The following is a 21,034-nucleotide window of genomic DNA, read 5'->3' as shown; positions in this document are numbered from 1 at the left end:
GAGTTTTGCTGCTTAAATGTTTTTCAGAATTCTTTGATGAAATTTCAAAACAACAGCATTTATTTGAAACACTTTTTTTTTGTAGTAACAAATATGAGTCACTTTTGATCCATTTTAATCTATCTTTGCTGAATAAGTTTTAAAGTAAAATTTTTTTGTTAGAAAATATATTTTTAAACAAGAAACATGGGATCGGATGTAGCAACACAAGAAAACAAAACTCTTGAATTAAAAAAATAAACTGAATAGCCTGATCTTCATGCGATCAATACTAATTTCTATCAAACTTGTACAGCCCCTATAACTTAGCATACAGATCACAAGTCATTTTAAAGACACTGAATATTAAATATAAACTCTTGCAACTGTTGTTCACAAAACATCTCACATTTTTAAAATCACATTTGTCCCATCTTTAATTTTTTCTTACACTTGTGGGGCAAACATAAGATAATGCATCACACTCAAACAAGGGGAAAAAAAACATGCCAAGGATATAAGGTTGAATATCTTTATTTATGTACAGAAAAAAGTTAAACTAGACAACACGTGAGGACCAGCAGAGATCTGACTGGACACAGGAGTAACTGCCGCTTGTTTAATAGCTGACTGTTTTGGCGGGTTTAGTCTCTCCGATCTCAGCATCCAGGTAGCGGAAACGGCGATGACGACGCAACGTTTCAATGGCCTTTTGCTCGATGGAGGACGGTGTGATGCCCAAATCCTCCAGTCCTGGGAGGTCAGGGTACTTCATGTCCGTTGTGTGGAACTACAAAAGACAGTTTCAACTATTTATGTTCTTGACAACATACAAAATATCTAATTTTGTAATGCTCTAAAACACATACCCGGTCGACTTTATCACGGGTCGTCCAGGGCTCGAATGGGTTCATCTCAAAAAATCTTGCAATGAGGCTAAAACCAGAAAACACAAAGGGAATGTATGTAAACTTCTGTAAATTGTCAGGTTAAAGGTGAAGATTGTATGATTTTTGTATGACACATTTTCTTGACCCATTAAATGTTGTATTCAGTGCAACAACAACAACAACAACAACAACAAAAGATCTACAGCTTCCTCAGAATTTGTTTTGTTTTCCAATACAAATATCTAAACCTCCTCAAATCAAGTTAAATTTACTCGAGACGAAAACTAAACATATTAAGTCTTGATTTCTGAAAAGTTTATGCTTAAAACAAGAACAAACATTTGTCAATGGGGTATACAAAACTAGTTTTCCCTTTGCATTGAGTTGATTTTTCAACTTGCCAGATATTTGTTCTTGTTTTTTAAGCATAAACTCACTTCTAATAAAACAAGACTTCTTATTTTATGCAACTTCGCTTAAGTAAATGTAGAAGTTGATTTAAGAATGTTTAAACATTTACACTGGAAACAAGACAAAACTACTGATGAAGTGGTCAGAAGGTACAGTAATAGATATAATTATATATTCTAGTGTTTGTATTCAAGCCATAAGTTTTTTTTTTGGATAAAATAAAGTAATTGAGATCTTGTATAAAAAGTATTATATTTTATAGTTTCAATTTATTCCTTACATTTTCTTTTCCTTGTCTTAAAAAGGTCTTCAAACCTCTTAAAATTTACCTTCAGAAAACCTGCAGGAACCCTGTCTAGGTGACACTATTAACATACTTCACCTTTAAGATAAGTAATGTGAAGAGATTTTTTAGGAAATGCTTACTGATAGAGAGGGCGAGGTACAGGGTAAGCCAAATACGGCCTGTGGGCCAGGGCATATACGTACTCCACCAAGTCATGAAGTAGATACCGGTTGGGCCTGTGGAGCAAGAGATTCATTTCACATTGTTTCGGACACAAGAAATCATAGATCGGAAAGTGTGAATTTGAAAAAAAGAGAAATTGGGCTAGTTCATACCCAACTAATGCATATGTTTTCCCATTAGCATCGGGGTCTTTAATGGCATTGACGATTGCTTTGGCCACATCCACCACCTTTAAAAAGTCAAATATTGCATCTTTAATCTGAAATAATCATAAACCATATTTACATTTACTTGTGTTCAAATTGGTTGATACTCACATGAACAGACTGTTTGACTGTCTGCTTGCCCATTGCAATAAGAGGAACAGCTTTGCCAAACCAACGCATGTCTAAACAACAGCAATAACAGGAAATATCAATTTAACAACTGGGTGAACTGTCCCTTTAAGACAGAACAAATTCTACTTCTGTCATCACAAAACACACAAGGTATATTCTTTAATATTTACAATCAGTAACTGATTTCTGGACATAATCAGACACCTACTAGCAAAGTGGTTCAAGAACCTATCCTCTCTTCCAAAGCACTCAGAAGGTTTCATAATGATGGCGTCAGGGAACTCTTCCCGCACCACTGCCTCACCTACAGCCTGCAGGAGTTATGACCAGTTATGACACAATTATCCACTTTACCTTTGTAGAATGCATTACTATTGACTTTATCTACCTTAGCAGCCTAAATTGCTATTTGGTTTTTGGCACACCTATGGTTTTTAATTAAGCATGTTACATTATTAAACCATTACCTTATTCCTTAGGTACTTGGAAGGGCTGCGGATATCTGCGTTAAGGTGGGACATATGGATGAACTTTTTGATTCCGGCTTCACGAGCTGCCCTTGCGATCTGCTGGGGGATGGAGACGAAGACGTCTTCGAACTTGTAGTTGCTTTAAAAGAGGAAAAAAGACAGCATGTTTAATAGAAACATAATCTATTCGAATACATCTACAGACCACCTCGAGGTATCGGAGTAAAAATTGTTTCGTTTAGAAAGAATTTAGTTCAATCATTTCTTTTAATCATATTTTTGAAATCACAATCACATTGCAATTTTTATCAGAACCACAATGATATTTTTTCCCTAAATCATGCAGCTCTATTTTCTAGTACCTGGTCTCCCACTCTCTTCCCACAAGGTTGATCACAACGTTGGAGTGAGAAATCGCTCTTTTGATCGATTCCTTATCCCTTGCATCCCATTCCTGTAAAAGCATCAAAAAGCATATTAAGAGAGGAAACTCTTCTTCTGGAAATAAGACAAATGGTGGTGAATGCATTTACCATAAAGATGATCTGGCCCAGATCGCCCATAGGTCTGAGGTACATGAGATCGTACTGGTCACATCGGTGAGGAATCACGATCTGGGAGCCAATACGTCCTAAAACAAACCCATACTTTATTTTTCAAACCAATGAAATGGCAATGGATAGTATATAAGTGAATGAGGCTCATTCAGGTTTTTACGATGAATAATATCATGACTCACCGAGTCGGCTGACAACATATCTCCCCAGGAAGCCAGTGGCTCCAAACACTGTCGCAGCTACTCCACTGGAGGATGAGCGGCCTCCTTTTCCTCTGGGCACCATGGCATGGTGGATCTTCCTGTGCTGAACCGTCACAGGACCAGCAGCCAGCAAAACCGGAGAACAGGTGCCTGATGACAGAAGAAATAAACCATGTAAAAACAAAAATATATAAGTATGTCTACAGCAACAATTCAAGTACATTGATTAAACTGTATCTTAACCCTATAAAGCCTACTGTATAATACTTGGTACATGCATTTCTAAGGCCTTTAAATGACAATCAACAATCAAAACTTAGCTGAAAAATCTGTTGTACACAAATTATAATTTCTTTATAACACATCTTCTACAACAATGCCTTCAACATGACAAAACATAAAACAGATATGCAAAGTTTAAAAACTAAATGTTTTAAAATCTAAACCTACAATAAACTATTCAATGAAAAAAAAAAAGTTTTCTGGCTATCTTTTCATTTGTCAGGCTTTACAGGGTTAACCGTGGAAAAAAAGCAGTACGACTTTCAGAATAACAATACTTAGCATAAAAATATTGTATGTTAAAGGTTGCAGAACGTATAAAGGAAATAGAAATTGATAAAATAAGCATTCTGGGTATCGTATGTGCGCTTGTGATGTCTATTAATAGGTATGTGTTGACATTGTCTCCGGTTATGCTGCACGGCACACAGTAACGTTACACAATTACTGCATTAAGTGCAGAAAATGTGACAAAACTAAGGTTCTACAGCTAAACTGCCCGTGTTTATAGTTTTAAATGACATAACTGACAATAGTAACGTAATATATTGCAGCTGTACTAATGCACAACTGAGGCCTGATGTCTTCAGCCGGGGTCACAAAACACAAGACAACGATTTTGTTTAAACATCATCTAATCGCTTTATCATTCGTCTTGTTAACATTCTCAGCAATATTAGTGTTTCTGTACAGTCACATTGTCTGTATGGTAAAGTAATCTAACTGCGAACTCACCTGAAAGCTTGGGAAGGACACCCACAGGACGGCAAATCAGAGCGACAACCGCCATGATTCTGACCGTCAGCACGGAGGACGGAGGCTGAGGAGAGTCAAACGCAAAGCGAAACAAGCGAAAACTGAATGGTACGGTAAGAACTTATAGAAATATTTTTATATGGTGTTAAATACCTCAAAGAAGCAAAAACTAAGCTATAAATGTATTACTAAAAGTAAACAACGCTTCGTGTTCGGACATTAGCCTATATAAAGGATTTACCCCACACTTTGCACTAATATTACGAGTTGAGGTAAACCTATAAAAGTACTTATGTATTATTTGTACTTATTTTATTGTTTAAACGCAGTATAACCAACCGCCTTGTGTAACATAATTGTGATGATAATTATCCACATGTGGAAAATTTAAATAAGTTTCTAAACTAAGCTACACAGGGCTTTGACAAGCAGGAAAAGACAAGTTATTCTCCATGTTATTGGTTATTTATCAGTTTGGGTAACCTTTCAGTTCCAAAATACTTAAAAAAAATTACTATAGTTTTAAAGAATAGACTATAATAACTTTAAAAGAGTCTTAAGTATTACATTTACCAGAATTTCATTAGGGTAGTAGTAATGAATAAAAATTCCCTTGATAAACACATACAATCTATTTTGGGCTAAATAAATTATATTGAATAAATAAGTCAAGTCCAGATCAAGTTTTGCATTAAAAAAAAATCACATTCAGTACGGTATTACATCTTTATTGTCATGGGTATGACAGTATTTTACAGACATTATTCAAGAGACAATTTAAATGATTTCGTTCTAATACTGAAAGGCACTACCTAACACCCTTGATCCAAAACTTTCTTCTAAAATCCCATAAACAAAACTGTCAAGCAACAACAAGGGAGAGAGATAGCATATGGTAGTAAAAATCTCTTTAACAATTATAACAGATAAACAAAATGAGAACAAGTAAAACCTTGTCTAATGTTTACATGACTTTGTGGCATCCACACAGGGTGCATGGTATTTACCTTAAGAACTCTATATACAGGAAAATATACTATTACTATCCAGAAAATGTTGTATTTTTAATTCTGTATAAACATACAACGATCCACTAATTTTACTTTAAACGGCAACATTCTTGACCTTCCCTCTAAATCTAAATCATAACCATTATCATCAACATTGCCATCATTATCGGTCGTCATCAATACAATCATGCAAGTATTGTGCATATTTTGATGATCTAGTGTGCTTTCCATCAGATTTAGTCAGAGGATGTGTTTCTCTAGAACAAAAACATATATAATTAATCTCTTTGGCTCCGTAATTATTGCACCGACAGCTTACAAACTCATAGAAATAATAATAATAAAAAAACCTGGCAAATGACAACAAAGCATACAAACACTGTTAATCCATGCAGTAATATTGCACAATAAAGCAGCTTTGGTACCCAAGTTCACCTTTAGCTCTATTAATGACATTGCTAAAAGCTTTGATGCTTTGAAAAGAAAAATGAAAAAGCACACTAGACCCAATAAACATGCACATAGCATGATGCTCTGCAAAATATGCTAGTGTTACAAACAATCTCATAATAATAATCCTTTCAAAATACATCACAAGCACCAAAATGATACCAAATTATTCACTTTACTTAGAAATCAAATCATTCGAATAGTCAAAAACACAGACTACCACTCTTTGACCACTAATCTAATTCCTCTAGACTGGAGAGTGAAGATGTGGTCACACTAGACTATAAATAGAGGCTCCATTTATTTATGTGATTTTGTGTGATTTATTCATTATTAAAAACAGAAGCCTTACAGCATCATATCCTCTAGCCAAAATTGTCATCAAATAATTTTTGGATGCTCAAACTCTAGTGTGACCGCAACTTTACAGACCACAAGTAAGAAACTGCTAAAAAATAAATAATTTGTTTGACTTTTTGCCAAACAAGAAGTCAAACGGTCTAAGCCGCACATTAGGTAAGTCCAGACCAAGCGGCTGAATTATAAACCATACGCAATAAAAACATTACTCATTCTTTTCTTTGGGGTGTTATACAATAGGAGGGAGAAACTGAGGCTCCTGTCCTTCTGAAGAATCAGTGCTTGAGCCTGTCTGAGGTTTGATGATGATCTGAACGGAGCGCTCTCCACTTGAGTCCGACTTGCTGTCTTTGCTCACACTTTTGCCTGTGTCTTCACTGTTGTCTTCCTCGGCTGAAGCTCCTATAGGACGCAGACGCTCTTCTGATGCCATCTTGCCTCCTTTGCTTGTCGCTGTGTCACTGACCCTCTTAAGTTTGTCGTCAGAACCAGATTTATCAGCTATGGAAAGATAAAAGATAGAAATTATATTTTGCATAACATAATAAAATGTTAAATTAATTAAAATTAATGACATGTAATTATATTAAATTAAAATGTTACATTAAATTAAATATTAATAAAATATTGAATGTAATCATATTTCAGAATTATTATAACAATTATATAACATTTAATTTATTTCAAAATTATTCATTAAAAATGAATTAATTCAAGATATTTTTTAAGGAAGACTTGAGTATCCAAACATGTTTAGGGCACTTGTATATCATTACCAATAGTTATAATCAATCATTATTGTACAAGAACATATTCTGACCCTTGCTTGTCCTGTTTAAAGTCGCTTTGCGGTAAGTGAATTCATAATTGTTGTCAATGTCTTTCCGGATAGGCCGGGGTTTAGGATGGAGCTTGTTGAGACGTCCCTCTGTGATCCACTCGTGCTGCATCCCTTCATCAGGTGTCATGCGTTTTGTGGGATCCCACCTACAAGAACCCAACGGTACAGGTTGAAAAAATCTAGTTATGTGTGTTGTGGTGGTAATAAATATGAAATCAAATTATTACTTTACTATACATACACAAGGCAACGTCGAATGAAGTCAAGAAATTGAGGATCATTGGTCTTCAACACACTGGCAAGATCTTTTGAGTTGGGTCGACGTTTCTTCCCTTTGCTGTTGGTGATATTCCTTGGGTTTCCTTTGGAATCTTATTGAAACATTTTAATGTTAAGACATCAGTCAAAATAAATTAGCATGAACAAAGTCATTTTTAATTAAATGTTATTTGAGTAACACTTTACAATAAGGTCCTGTTAATGCACTAATTAAAATGAACTAATAATGACCAATTAATTTGTTATAGTATTTATTAATCTTTGTTAACGTTAGTTATTAAAAAATACAACCACTCATTGTTAGTTTATGTCAGCTCAGGACCATTAAAGGGGTCCTATTATGCTCTTTTACAATGTCTTGAATTTGTTTTGGGGGTGTACTAGAACATGCTCTCATGCTTGGTGGTTCGAAAAACGCATTATTTTTTACATAATTTACATTATTACAATACCTTTCTCCCCATCCTGGCACAAAAGGCTCGATTAGTTCCGGGTTTGATGAAGGCCCGCCTTCCAAAAAACTAAATGTGTTGTGATTGGTTAGCTGTCCCAGTGCATTGTGATTAGCGAACAGCTTAGACGGTGTTTAGCACTGCCCCGCCCCTTGCCAAAGCAGTTCCGTCTGCTCCAGTTTAGTGAAGGATGGCGTCAATATTGCCATATCAATTTGATGAATTTATTTATACCATAGTCCAGTGTTTCCCAGGTGGCATATATATGCAAACTCATTCTCTGCCAGCAGGAGGCGCTGTTGGAGTGGTAGAGATCAGGGTTTCCCCGGTAACGGCTGTATACAAAGCAGTAATTTTCTGAAGACAGTCGGTTTCCTTCAGAAATACAGTGATATAAAATGTAATATATAGTATGTTATAATACATTGTGTACACTCATAAATAAAATAATTGAATAAATGCATATTTACAATTTAAGCACTTAACTAAAATAAGTAGGCTATTAATAAAATAAATAACTAGAGAAGGCTGACTATAATCAGCTTGCTTCCATTTGGTGAGATAAGCCTACTCCTCACCTGAATTAGAAAAAAATCTCTTCGTCTTCAGTGATGCGAAGACAACGTTTGAGCATGTACACGCAGTATCTGAGCGAGAGCAGAGCCAATTCATAAAAGAACAATATTTAAAAGCACACGTCCAGTTTTGTGTGAGTGAAGGAAATCCGCTTGAGAGTGGAGAGATTCGTCCTCGCGCACATGGATCGTGTAACATTATGCGCCCTCGACATTGTCATTAAGATCACACTATAGAAACCGCCTAAAATTTGAAATTTACTAAAAACAAGCCTATGGCAAGACATCTGGTAGGGGGGGCACCTGGGGTGGCCAGCCAAATTTCAGTGGGGGCCGGTGCCACCCCTGGCCACCACGTAGACACGCCCTTGTACAGCAGCACTTCTTCCTCGTCGTCTTGTCTGATGCACTCAACCGTAAGTTTAAAGATCTTTTTTATGCCCAAACATACACACTACACACGGACTAAAATTCAAAAAGTGAAAAAGCATAATAGGACCCCTTTAAATAATATTAACAGATACAAATTTTGATTTTTATAATGTACAAGTAAATGTTGAAACTAGCTGTTTTAGAATTATTTTTCATTGTTAGTTCATAACTAATGTTAGCAAATGGAATCTTTTTGTAAAGTATTACCCTTATTTGTAAGCAATCTACTTACCAAAAAATAACCTCCGTCTTGATGCAGTTTGAACAAAGTCATTTGGAGGAAGTCCCATAATCTGCAAAATCAAAAATCATGTTCAGCAACTAATGCATTTCAAGTAACTATAAAAGAATCATTAAAGCACATAGTTATTTAAACAACTTTAATCCACAGAATATGAAGACTTCATATTCAAAGACTTTCCAATACTCTTTTTTATGCTTTTTTTTATGCAATAATAATAAACTATGAGTGAAGGTGTTATGACACTTTTATGCTGTTTTTGCATCCATTTTAAAGCTTTAAAGCTCCAGCTCCCATTAGTTGTAACTGCATGGCTTCAATACTTCTTTGACTGCTAATACAGTCTCTCACCTCCATGATACAGGCGATCTGCTCCACTTCACTCTCTCCTGGGAAGAGGGGATAGCCAGTGTACAGCTCTGCTAAAATGCAGCCCAGACTCCACACGTCTATTGCCATGCTGTATGGATGGCCCAGAATCACCTCTGGTGAGCGGTAGAAGCGGCTCTGAATGTAAGTGTACACTGCAGATGAGAATACAAGTGGTCTATTAGAGTTCGGTTCAAATAACACTAAATCATTGTTTCTCAATTGCTGGGTCACAGGTCTGTTTTAATGGAGGGGAAAATGACGCTATATGCAAATGCTAAAATGCTGCAAAAAATCTTGCATAGTTAGAACAGTAAAAAACATTTCTCAAATCTATGTCAATGGCGCCTAATCTACCGATTGCAGATTTTGCTATGTATTGCCCCATATGGTGTAAGGCAAGGCCAGTTTATTTATATAGCACATTTCATACACAATGGTAATTCAAAGTGCTTTACATAAAAGGAAGTAAAATAATCATAAAAAATAATCACAACAATAAAACAAGGAATTTAAAAACTTTTAAAATGATTTAAAAATTGATTTAAAATGAATTTAAAACCGTTAAAAATAGGAAATGATTATATATAAAATACAGTGCAATCGACGTCCACTTAGACTTATGCTCTCCTATACTCGCATAATAACCTCTCCCTTCTAAGTATGACCTGAACCATTTGATGATTACCATCCCTGAAAGCCCGACCCAGTTTTCTAGTCTCTCTACAAGTATGTTATGATCAACAGTGTCAAACGCAGCACTAAGATCAGTACCACTAAGTAGTATCAGCACTGATATTTTGCCAGAATCAGAATTAAAGACAATATTGCTCTTTTTCAGAAGGGGCTTAACAACTGCAGTTTTCAGGGATTTTGGAAAAGAAAGAATTGAGGCGTTCACCACTTCTTAGAGATCTGCTTCTAAACAGTTAAGCACACTTTTGAAAAAAGATGTGGGAAGTGTGTCAAGATAGCAGGTTGACGATTTAAGGTGCTGTACTATTTCTTCCAAAATTTTGCTGTCAATTGCTTAAAAAACAGACATAGTAACTTCTTTTTTAAATTGCAGTCGAACCTGTCTGACCTCTGCATAACTTGAGGATGTGCTAATCGCCTTTCTGATATTATTGATCTTCTCAGAAAAGAAGGAAGCAAACTCAATGCATTTGCTGTCTGAGAGCATTTCACTGGGAATCTGACTTGGGGGGTTTGTCAGTCTCTCAATAGTAGTAAAAAGAGTGCGAGTGTTGTTTAAGTTACTGTGTATAAGGTTTGAGAAGATGGTCTGTCTAGCTGTGGCTAGTTTCACATTGAAAGCATGAAGGTTAAATCACACAAATCACACAATTTGTGTAAATCACACAATCAGGATAAATCTGGTGATGTGTTCATTACACAGGGGTGTGGCACTTACCTCTCTGTTGCTCATAGCAGCTTGATCCAAAGTCGACCACTTTGATGTTTCCTTGTCCCCTCTGGGACAGGAGAATGTTCTCCTATTAAGACAAAAATAAAGGATTACAGGTGTTTTGTCAAAATGGTCATTTTACTGGTGAATGCATTTGTATTTTTTTATTTGAATTAGAAAACAGCTAAACAAGTTATCCAGCTGAATGTCCAGCTGCTCTTTCTCAAACTTTGAAAGTGGATGGTGACCATGGCTGTCCCTGATCCCCATCCACTTTCATTCTATGGGCAAAAGGTAGATTGGGTATTTTGGTAAAAAAAAAATAATAATAATAATTTTCTAATCCACTCAAAATAGAAGGTTACTGGTACAGTATGTAATTAAATAAATACATATTTTAGTATTTTTGCATCATAGTAATATTTGATGTACTGATTTTAATGTATTCTTTTTAATAATAGTAATAATACAATTAATTAATTGATTGATTAATTAATTCTTTTTATTAATAATTAATTCCTGTTTTACATAATAATATATATTTTAATATAAAATACTGTTAAAACCCTTAGAGGTCAGTAAGATTTAAAAAATGATGCTCACCAAAGCTGCAATTATTTGATAAAAAAAATCTAAACCTAACAGTAAAACAGTAACATTGTGAAATATATTTACAATTTAAAATCACTGTTTAAATCACTATTTTCATATATTTTAAAATATATTTTATTTGTGTGATGTCAAAGTTGAATTTTCAGCATCATTACTCCAGTCTTCAGTGTCACATGATCACATGAAATCATTCTAATATGCTGATTTGGTGCTCAAGAAACATTTCTTATTATCATGATTGAAAAGTTGTGCAGCTTAATATTTTTTGTGGAAACTGTGATACATTTTTTTCAGGATTCTTTGATGAACAGAAAGTCCAAAAGAACAGCATTTATTTGAAAGTGAACTCTTTTGTAACATTATAAATGTCTTCACTGTCACTTTTAATCAATTAAACGCGTGCTTGATGAATAAAAGTATTCATTTTTATTGCAGTTTTTAAATTTAGCTTTTAATTTTGGGGTGTTTCACACTTTACAGACTTCAGTTTACCGGTTTAAGGTCACAGTGGATGATCTTCTCTTTGTGCAGCATCTGGAGGCACTTGAGCAGTGCATGAGCAAAACGCCGAATCAACCCCAGACTGAAGCCCTGGAAGTTGTTCTTCTTAATAAGCTCGTAGAGGTTCGCTCTATATGGAGACAAGAGGTACAATTAACATGTAGCTATCTGTGACAATGTTACAGGATAATGTTAATGGCTAATACCTTGTGAACTATATATAGATATGGACTTGAGTATGGCAGTATGCCATTTATCTAAATGCCTCTAGAGGGCAGCACAGTCATTTTTGGCACTACTTCACTCTGAAATTTGGACAAACACATCCATTGTCACTCAACAGCCTCCTGTCTTTAAGCACATCCATAAAAACTAAATCTCACTATTAGTGTGTTAACCGCTAAGCATTATGCTAAAGAGCCCTTTGAGAGGGAACTCATGAAAGTCATTATCTTTGGCAGTAGGGAGGCCTAAAACAGCAGCTGTGAACAGCCTGATGTAATCGGAGACTTCACACCATGAGTGGGCAAGGAAAGTGATAGGGGCCTAATCAAGGCATTAACTAAAGGATTCTGTGACTGTAACCAAAGACGGGGAGGACGCATCTGATGTCCTCTAAAGGTCAGGCTGCCAGAGATGAAGCTGCTTTTCCTGCAAAGCGACTTAATTGATCACTTTACCCAGAGCTCTAAAGGTCTTCACCAGGAAACTCTCACTTCACACTTAAATATGGCAACCGTCGGGACAAACCACCACCCCGGGCTAATGTGACATCTAACTAATGAATCATAACTAATATGATGATCTGTAACAACAAAACATAATTTTTTACCTGTTTTACCTTGGCTATGTGGTCTACTGGAAAACTTAAAGCCAACATGAAATCAAAAGGGAATAATAAATATCTAAAATATATATTTAAAATTAATTACAGTACTTTTTAAAATTAATTTTATATATTTTTAGTTGAATATCCCATTTCACTCATAAAAATGGTAGTAAAATGGCTTTATATTTACTTTAAATAGATGTCTATAATAAGCTGTAGTTACAGGGAAGTATTCTATTTAAGTCCAGTACGTGACTCCCATGTTTAACACGTGTAACTATACAGATTTAATACTATCAATTGAAATAGATTATGTGTCCATCTAAATGATTCCAGTATTTTCCACCCACCCCAGCAACTCGAAGGAGATGCACAGGTGGTTGCGGAAGTAGAAGTACTCCTTCATGTGAATGACATTGTGGCAGTTATCTCGGTCTCTTCTTCGGACGGCATCTAGGATCTTCAGCTCTACAAGAGCCTGATGATGGAACCTGAAGGTCAAAAGAAAAAAAGCTTACCAATTATTATTAACTTTATCAATATGCAGAATATTATTACTATTTTTCCCAATGTGACAGTGTTTCTACAGTGACACTGCATAGGATTTTCAAAAAAGTTGTTTGGACTACAGTTCTGTCATGACAACTCTCTGTGTTTAGCATGGTAATGGACATGACAATGTTAATGCATTTAGTCTTGGCAGAATAGATCTGCATCGCTGCTGCTGCGGCAAAACAAGTACAGAGACTTGCTACTGCGAATACATCCACAGACATGTTGCTGTGAGCATGTAAGAAATATTGCTGCTGCACATATAACATATATAAAATAACCCCCATAACATACATGAAATCACCCCGTAGCAGATCTATACAGGTGGAGCTGGGGAAGGTGGAGGGTTTCTGAAGTGCGCTGCAACTGCTACAGCAAGTACTAGCCGTGTATTTGAATGTTGAGCAGCGAGCTCATTGGCTGCTGAGGCGAAAAGAAAAGAATCAGCTGTGCCATGTGAATGATGATGTCATTATGTCAGATTGAGTTAGAACCTGTCGGACTGCGCCATCTAGAGTTTCATGACAGAAATCCGTATATACGAAATACGTCCAACATTTTAGATGCTAAGGCATTACATTTGAAAACGCCGTTTTTGTTTCATTTTCGCAGGACAAAAACATTATCTCAGTGTGGACAGAAGGCAAAAACACAGAGAAAATGATGCATTTTAAAATGTATTTGGATTACTGTAGACAGCCTGGACTTTCTAGCTAATTGTTTAATGCAAATATTGTACATTATATAAACCTAAAAAGACTTCTGAAAGCAAATTCAGAGCAGCTATTCAGTTTTCAGTACTGAGCTTTGCATTTTGAGAGGGTTTAAAGTTAAAGCATCAGTCAAAGCAGGTGAAATGGCAGTTGAAGGGCATGAGATCAGTTCTGCCCAGACACGTAATGCGATACACAACAGACACCTTTTAACACCTTTCAGTGCATCAAGTCCGGTGTAAGCTATGACCCAGTTAAGCGCTGATTAAAGACCTTTTGATGGCCTTATGAAGGGAAAAGTGTGAAAAAAGGCTTATTTTAGTAAGGCAGTAGTCTTTAATATTGTGCATATTTTCATTGCTATTTCTAATGGGGACAGTGAAACATTTAGCTAAAGTTTAGCTTCTAACTTTAAGTTTAACTTAATATTATATTAATAAAAGAAGTGTAATTATTTTTAATTAATATCAATTCAATTGTAATCATTTTTATATGGTGAGACAACAGCATTCCTATGATACTAGCGGTAGAAATTTTAATATTTGTCCATGTAAATGTAAAAGTTTGGTGGGAAAAAATACGTTTTTATATACTGGTGCTATTGCATGGAATAACTTACCATTATCAATAAAGGGAGTAAAAGATTTTTGGAGTTTTTAAAGATCGGTAAAAAGATGGCTGTTTGGTGATGATAGTTAGCTTGTTTTGTGGTGTTTTATTGTCAATAGTGATTGCATTTGTTTAAATTGTGAATTATCTTTACTATTTTTTTTTTATTAGTATTTGATTAGGAGATACTGTTGCTTTGTCCTTTCTGTACATAGCCTTACTCTTTATATTAACATCGAGGGCCGCAATGGAAATAAGCCAATGGCTTTATTGTGTTTTTATCCTTGACAGTTTTTTTTTTTTAAGTGTATGGGATACTTGTATTTTGTACAGTTTATAAACTTGTCAAATAAATTTCGATTCAATTCAATATTTTAATATTATATTATTATTTAGTTCATATATACATTTTGTCACAAAAGTTAGCTTGAAATCAAACAATAATGGACAGACCCCCTTGGCAGTACCACCAAGGACCCCCTAGGGGCCGCTGACCCCAATTGTACCAAAGATTGCATGGAAATGAGAATGAACACATGGACTGGAGGTTCATTTTACCTCTTCTTATTCCGAATAACCTTGATGGCCACCATCTCATTTGTCTTGTGATCCAAACATTTCAAGACTTGGCCAAATGATCCTTTCCCAATCACCTCCAGGACTTCATAGCGATAGCCTATATGGTCATGCGGGACCTGCACAGAGTATTTAGAGGACAGAGTCAGCTGACAAACAGGTCAGCATAAATATTTCCGTCTCCTTTGCAGTGGCAGACTTCCTGCTACTTGGAGAAACATCTCAATGGTAATATTGATATGCATAAATGTTTCTCATTTGTTTATATCTTAACACTCAGGCACATATTGGGACTGTCCAACATGTGACACTGTTTACATGTTTTGACTGCAAATGCCTGCTGTATGACTGTTTAAATCGTCAAGCCTGAAGGCATTCAGTCTAATGCCCAGTAATCCTGAAGAACGTCTTTCTGAAAAGGCACATTCATGGAAGATGGGGTGGGACATCAGACATGAGAGTCTGACAGCCTGTAGCTGAATTAGCCAGCCTCGTGCTGTAATGCAATTTCATCATTTATCGAGAAGTTGAAAATGAGGTCAGTATGTCACCCACTAAGCTGTTTACCAGTAGCCATAGAATAAATGTTAACTGAAATAAAATGAAATCTAAAAAATAACTTGTAGCTACTGTAGCTGCCAAAGCAACATTTCTCATTTTCATTTAGTTCAAGTTAACTATAACATCCTAAAATAACTAAAAGTAAAACCTGAAGTTAAATAAAATGTATAAAAACTATATAGACATATTAAAAAAAAAATAGAAAAACATACAACAAAATTACTTTAACTTTAAAATTAAAATGGAAAATATGAAAATAAAAACGAATTCAAAATATTAATAAAAACTATAATAGTATCTCACTAATACTAAAATAACACTGGAAGGCAAAAGTAATGTAATCACAGAAAGATATATGATATATCATATTTAACCTTTAAGTAGCTGCCATGCTCATCGTCATAGCCTGAATTCTGTGGGGATCCCTGGGAGCCCTCAATCTTCTTAGTGTCCAAACCCAGATACCAGATCTCAGAGTAGTCCATGATCTCCTCCTTCTCATATTCTGTTAGCTGGTTCTGGAAGTGCTTCAGTGCCGCTGTTTGGAAGATGAAGGAAGACATGCATAAATAGTGAACATACCAGTATATAATCCAATTAACCAGAGAGTTACCAGAGCATTAGCGAGGTCTAATTCTGTTTTCAGGTGATTATTGCATTGGTTAAATTCTGAAATACATGAAACAAACAAAAATCCAGCACTTCATACTTGTTGGAGACATAGGCAGCCTCTGTCCCTCATATGTCCTGATCTTCTCAAATTTATTGATGATGCTCCTAGTTAAGGATTCGGAGAGGTTTTCCACAGATGAACCAAAGCGATTGGGAAACTGTGGCCTAGGTCTCTCCTCCTGTGTTACAAGAAATGGAAGTCAGACTGGAAAAGGTCTTTATGTAGCCATTATATGAATTGTATATTCAAAAATATATTTTTTACTCACCCTCATTTAATTCCAAATGCTACTGTTTTTTTTTTTTCTGTAAAAATCCCCCAAAAACTACAAAAGTGGTCCATACGGCTTGTGCACTATATTCCAAGTCTTTTGAAGCTATACCATAGGCTTGTGAAGAACAGACTTAAATTTTGGTCACTATTCTAGTCATTTAGACTTATTTTATGGTATTTTCAGTGTTGGGAAGGTTATATAGGTTACAGATTACAAGTTCCCCTATTTAAAATGTAATAAGTAGTATTACTATTTAAGTTACTTTATTAATGTAACTGATTACATTTGATTACTTTTTGATTTTTAAATTTCTAATGTTTTCAATTGGCAAACATTTAAAGCAGGCAGGGTTAACCTTACAGTAGTACTCAACACTGATTACTGTTACTTTGAGATTGTTCTGAGGTTAAATACAGATTTTAAATCATAGCAAGAAATAGTAAATATGAATACAAAAATATTTGTGATTGTTGACATTTACATAAGTAACAAATTTAGTTACACATTTTTTTCTCAGTAACTGTAACGGATTACAGTTACATTTATTTTGTAATTAAATTATGTAACGCCATTACATGTAACTAGTTACTCCCCAACACTGGGTATTTCTGATGGGCCATTTGTTATTTTTGGAGATTGACAGACATAATTACTGTTAACAGTTGTTATATGGAAAAAATGTGCATTAAAAAAAATCTTGTTTTGCATTCTAGAGAAGTCATAGGAGACTGTATAGATATGAGAGTGAGTGATGATAACTGTATTTTCATTTTCTGAGTGTTATCCCACCTGATTCCCTTGAGTGCTTTGCACCAGTTGTTTGACGATACTGGGTAAGGTTCCATTCGAATGCAGAAGTTTGCCATTGGTCACCAGAACTTGTTTGACTGGAGCCTCTAGCTGGGGCAAAGTACCAACTCCCGTCCCACACTTCTAAAGAACAAAAGATACAATACTCTAAGCAGTGCTTGAAGTGGGCCGGTACGCAGTATTTTCAATATTTTAGTCTTTAGCGTACTGGCACTTTTTCATGCGTACTGGCCATTCTGACATGTTGCCGGTACGGAGTTAAAGCGTCAGTGTCTGGGTGATTAGAAATGACACTATAAAGCACACTACCCAGGGTGTCATTTGAAACTAGTAAACTTCTTTAAAGTTCAAGGATCCAGTAAGGGAATGCATTAGTAATAAGTAATAAGTTCAAAACTGTTACCGGCACTTCTTTTTTTCTACTTTTCAGACTCCAAGTACTGTTCAACATGAAAAACTCTACAAATCAGTAACAAGGGCCAAATGGGGGGAAAGATACGTGAGCTTCACACAAGGCTAGTGGCCAACGGCCCCAGTGAACCGGACCCCCTGCGTAGAGGATGGAATTTCAGAGGCGCTTGAGACCAAGGTGGGGACAAAAGCAGCGATACGGCAGTTTTTAACAACCCACCCCATCAGAGGAACAAATATATGCTCTAAATCTTACATTTGGGGTGTAATAAGAGCGAATGATACAGACTTTCTCTACACTGTTCCTTTTTTCAATATATTCTTATGGAAGGAGTAAAACGAAAGGTTCCCTCGCAATGAAACAAATGTAGGGCACTGCACAAGGGAGGGGCTCGTTCATAGCTTGCCGGTTTTCCCCCATCTCACGGTTCAAAGCCAGTGCTCGACAAACTTCTGGGCTGAAAAAAGAGCAAGTGTGTCTATAGATAGATGCGATATTCAATCTCATGTGTTCTGAAGATACTGCGGCTTCTGCCAACTTGATCATGACGCATAGAAACAGTAGCTAAATACAGCATAGGGCCACCTGCAGAGACCTACAAGAATACAGTAGGCTGTGCGTAAACAACGTGCACCGTTAATGTACCACAGCTGTGCGTTCAAACCACAATCGAATCAACGCATTTCCACATTCAGAGGCACTATGCCAAGCACTTTATTATGAGCAGCAGTTAGCACCTGTGAAGAGATTGCTTTTAGTTAATGACAACTGTTAGGGGGTCATTTCACACTCAACATTAAAGATTTAACACAACGCTTTCCATAGGTGCTTGGAGGAATCATCCGTTGTCATCTATATATAGCGGCATACAAAGGAAGAGCCTATTCACACATAAGCATCAGCCAAAAAAATGTTGAGTAATAGTGTTGGGAAGTCCAATTAATTTAGTGAATCAGTTTGTTTAGATGATTTGCTGATTTGTTTTTATTCATTACATAAAATAACTGCTCACTTAAGTCTTTGCACAACACGTCTTGTAAATACTGCTATTTATTATTAAGTTAACATTTATAAAAATGTTACATTTTTTATGATAAATTGACGCAAGTGGCACAGAAATTACAGATGCTTCACCTTTAAGATATCTAGCTTGTGTCACGTTAGATGATTTATAATTTCAACATTTTATTATAATATTTAGTCATGTATATTTATAGTATTCAAGATTAGATGATGCCAACTGTAAAATATAATAATCAGACAACCAATTATCTGAACGTTGGAGGAACGTGTTTTCCACAGTGTCTACAGTGATTATGGTGACTCAAACAATTCGGTCCACCTGGGGAGTTGAGTCAGCTTAGGATCCTTGTTCGTAATGCCTGATCAAGTAAAAACACATGATATGTGAAAAAAACATTTGCATAGTATATAAGCTAGACTGTGCGTCCAGCAAGCAAAATGTTAGCTAAACAAAATAAAACAAAGAATGAGAAATTCTTAATGAATAATTTATATACCATTCAGCAGTTTGAGTTTGGTGCGATTTTTTAAAAATAAGTCTCATATGCTCAACAAGGCTGCATTTATTTGATCAATAACTGTTTTTTATATTAATATGTTTTAATATGTAATTTATTCCTGTGATGCAAAGCTGAATTTTCAGCATTATTACTCCAGTCTTCAGTGTCACACGATCCTTTAGAAGTAATTCTAATATATTTGCTGCTCAAGAAAAATTTCTTATTATCATCAATGTTAAAAACAATTGTTGTTTTATATTTTAGTGGAAATATGATAAATTTTTTCAGGGTTCTTTGATGAGAAAAGTTCAAAAGAACAGCATTTATTTGAAAAAATTTTTTAAATTACAAGTCTTTACTGTAACTTTTGAACAGTTTAATGCATTCTGAATAAAAGTATTAGTTTCTTTAAAATATAAAGAATATACCAATCCCTATCCCAATCCTATACCAATCCCAAACTTTTGAATGGTAGTGTATATCATATAGCTATTTTGTAGGATTTCTAGTCAGGCATTATCCACGAAGAGTTCTTTCAGTCAGTGAAATCGCTTTGTGTCCTAGACCGATTTGATTCAACAGGTAGACCGAAATTGTTCACAATACCCTGCACCCATCTCACAGTTTTCCTCCCAGCCAGAATCAGCCTTACAGTAGAATGATTCACAAAGCCTTCGCGAATCAATACAAATGAATCATCACTGTTAAGTAACCTCTTATGTCTTTCTCTATGAATATAGTCTCACCTGTGAGTAGGTGCAGTTGGGTCCTATTTTTGTGTTCTCGGCCTGAGACCTGTGGAGGTGAGGGAAAGCCTCGGGTCTGGCTGACTGTGAAAGAGAGCGGAGGAAAGACGTCATGAGCGTGACGAGTGGGCGCACTCTCGCAACCCACATCCACAGTCTTAACGTGTGGGATGCTGGCTATATAACTCCAGGATTCATCTCCGCTCGCTCCATGTTATTCAACACAGCGGATGACTCATGTTCAGTACACCAAGGTTGCTTGTTTTTAATTCAAAAGCACGTTAATAGCATTTCAATGATGCCCACCACGTCACATGATGCAGTTTGACCTCTTAGTAGAGGGCAGTCGTGATTTGCAGACTGGTACTTCACACTTCACAGCAATCAGCTCCTAACTAATGTTCCACTTGAGCACGAACGCTGAGCGATCAAGTATATCAGGGGACCTGCGATGACTACAATCAGTCATGATTGCGGACATACGAGAAAACAGGCCCACATCCATCTTAATCAGGTGGAGCGTGCGTCAATTGCGCTGACAGACAGCATAAGGACGGATGAAAAGCTCCAGCTAAACTTAGAGCCTCTCGGGTGGTGGTGGTGGGGGTGGGGAGGTGAGATACAAAGAGAGGATATTGGCGGGCCTGTAGCAGAAGTCAAACAGATTGGCCAAGAAACATACAGACAACGGGATGATCTCGCCTGTATACACACCTTGGAGATTTATGTGGCTCTCACACCCTTAATCCACAGGGTGATTATTTACAGAGTCCAAAACATATGGTGTTTTTTTGGCCAAGCAGCGGGAGGTTTAGCCATGCTGATGTGTTGGGACTTAACTGCATTCATTCACATACAGCGAAATACATCC

General features: G+C 36.0%; 2 protein-coding genes across 5 annotated transcripts in view; both read right to left on the bottom strand.

The window, feature by feature from the left end:
* Positions 1-497: 497 nt before the first annotated feature.
* ndufa9a (NADH:ubiquinone oxidoreductase subunit A9a) lies at positions 498-4,579 on the bottom strand. The gene is made up of 11 exons (XM_016483690.1): positions 4,335-4,579; positions 3,297-3,467; positions 3,091-3,188; positions 2,920-3,011; positions 2,555-2,696; positions 2,296-2,398; positions 2,067-2,137; positions 1,902-1,978; positions 1,707-1,802; positions 849-915; positions 498-769 (listed from the first exon to the last, which is right to left on the bottom strand). The coding sequence occupies exons 1-11, from the start codon at positions 4,387-4,389 to the stop codon at positions 599-601; spliced, it is 1,143 nt and encodes a 380-aa protein (XP_016339176.1). The 5' UTR covers positions 4,390-4,579; the 3' UTR covers positions 498-598.
* A 494-nt stretch (positions 4,580-5,073) lies between these two features.
* Positions 5,074-21,034, bottom strand: part of dyrk4 (dual-specificity tyrosine-(Y)-phosphorylation regulated kinase 4) — a 33,077-nt gene continuing 17,116 nt past the window's right edge. For 2 of the 4 annotated variants that reach the window (XM_016483686.1, XM_016483688.1), the window contains exons 2-14: positions 20,164-20,247; positions 17,462-17,605; positions 16,435-16,576; positions 16,100-16,263; positions 15,147-15,283; positions 13,065-13,205; positions 11,877-12,015; positions 10,779-10,860; positions 9,347-9,519; positions 8,987-9,047; positions 7,258-7,387; positions 6,996-7,162; positions 5,074-6,676 (exon numbers count right to left, since the gene is read on the bottom strand). In XM_016483686.1, coding sequence (XP_016339172.1) covers positions 6,405-6,676; positions 6,996-7,162; positions 7,258-7,387; positions 8,987-9,047; positions 9,347-9,519; positions 10,779-10,860; positions 11,877-12,015; positions 13,065-13,205; positions 15,147-15,283; positions 16,100-16,263; positions 16,435-16,576; positions 17,462-17,605; positions 20,164-20,247 — 1,836 coding nt within the window. In that variant the 3' untranslated portion in view covers positions 5,074-6,404. The remainder of the gene's footprint in view (positions 6,677-6,995; positions 7,163-7,257; positions 7,388-8,986; positions 9,048-9,346; positions 9,520-10,778; positions 10,861-11,876; positions 12,016-13,064; positions 13,206-15,146; positions 15,284-16,099; positions 16,264-16,434; positions 16,577-17,461; positions 17,606-20,163; positions 20,248-21,034) is intronic. The other 2 variants (XM_016483687.1, XM_016483689.1) reach the window with 2 other exon arrangements.

The sequence above is a fragment of the Sinocyclocheilus anshuiensis genome, unplaced genomic scaffold, assembly GCF_001515605.1.
Source record: "Sinocyclocheilus anshuiensis isolate Anshui unplaced genomic scaffold, SAMN03320099.WGS_v1.1 scaffold1102, whole genome shotgun sequence".
In the NCBI taxonomy this organism is placed as follows: Eukaryota; Metazoa; Chordata; class Actinopteri; order Cypriniformes; family Cyprinidae; genus Sinocyclocheilus; species Sinocyclocheilus anshuiensis.
Note: the sequence above shows the minus strand (reverse complement) of the source record. Positions and strands in the feature narration are given on the sequence as shown.

Coding starts and splice junctions, on each gene's coding strand:
- ndufa9a (XM_016483690.1), bottom strand. CDS start 4,389: ATGGCGGTTGTCGCTCTGATTTGCCGTCCTGTGGGTGTCCTTCCCAAG. Junction 2,697..2,919: donor GGAAGAGAGTGGGAGACCAG/GTACTAGAAAAT, acceptor CCTCTTTTAAAG/CAACTACAAGTTCGAAGACG. Junction 770..848: donor CCCGTGATAAAGTCGACCGG/GTATGTGTTTTA, acceptor TGTCTTTTGTAG/TTCCACACAACGGACATGAA.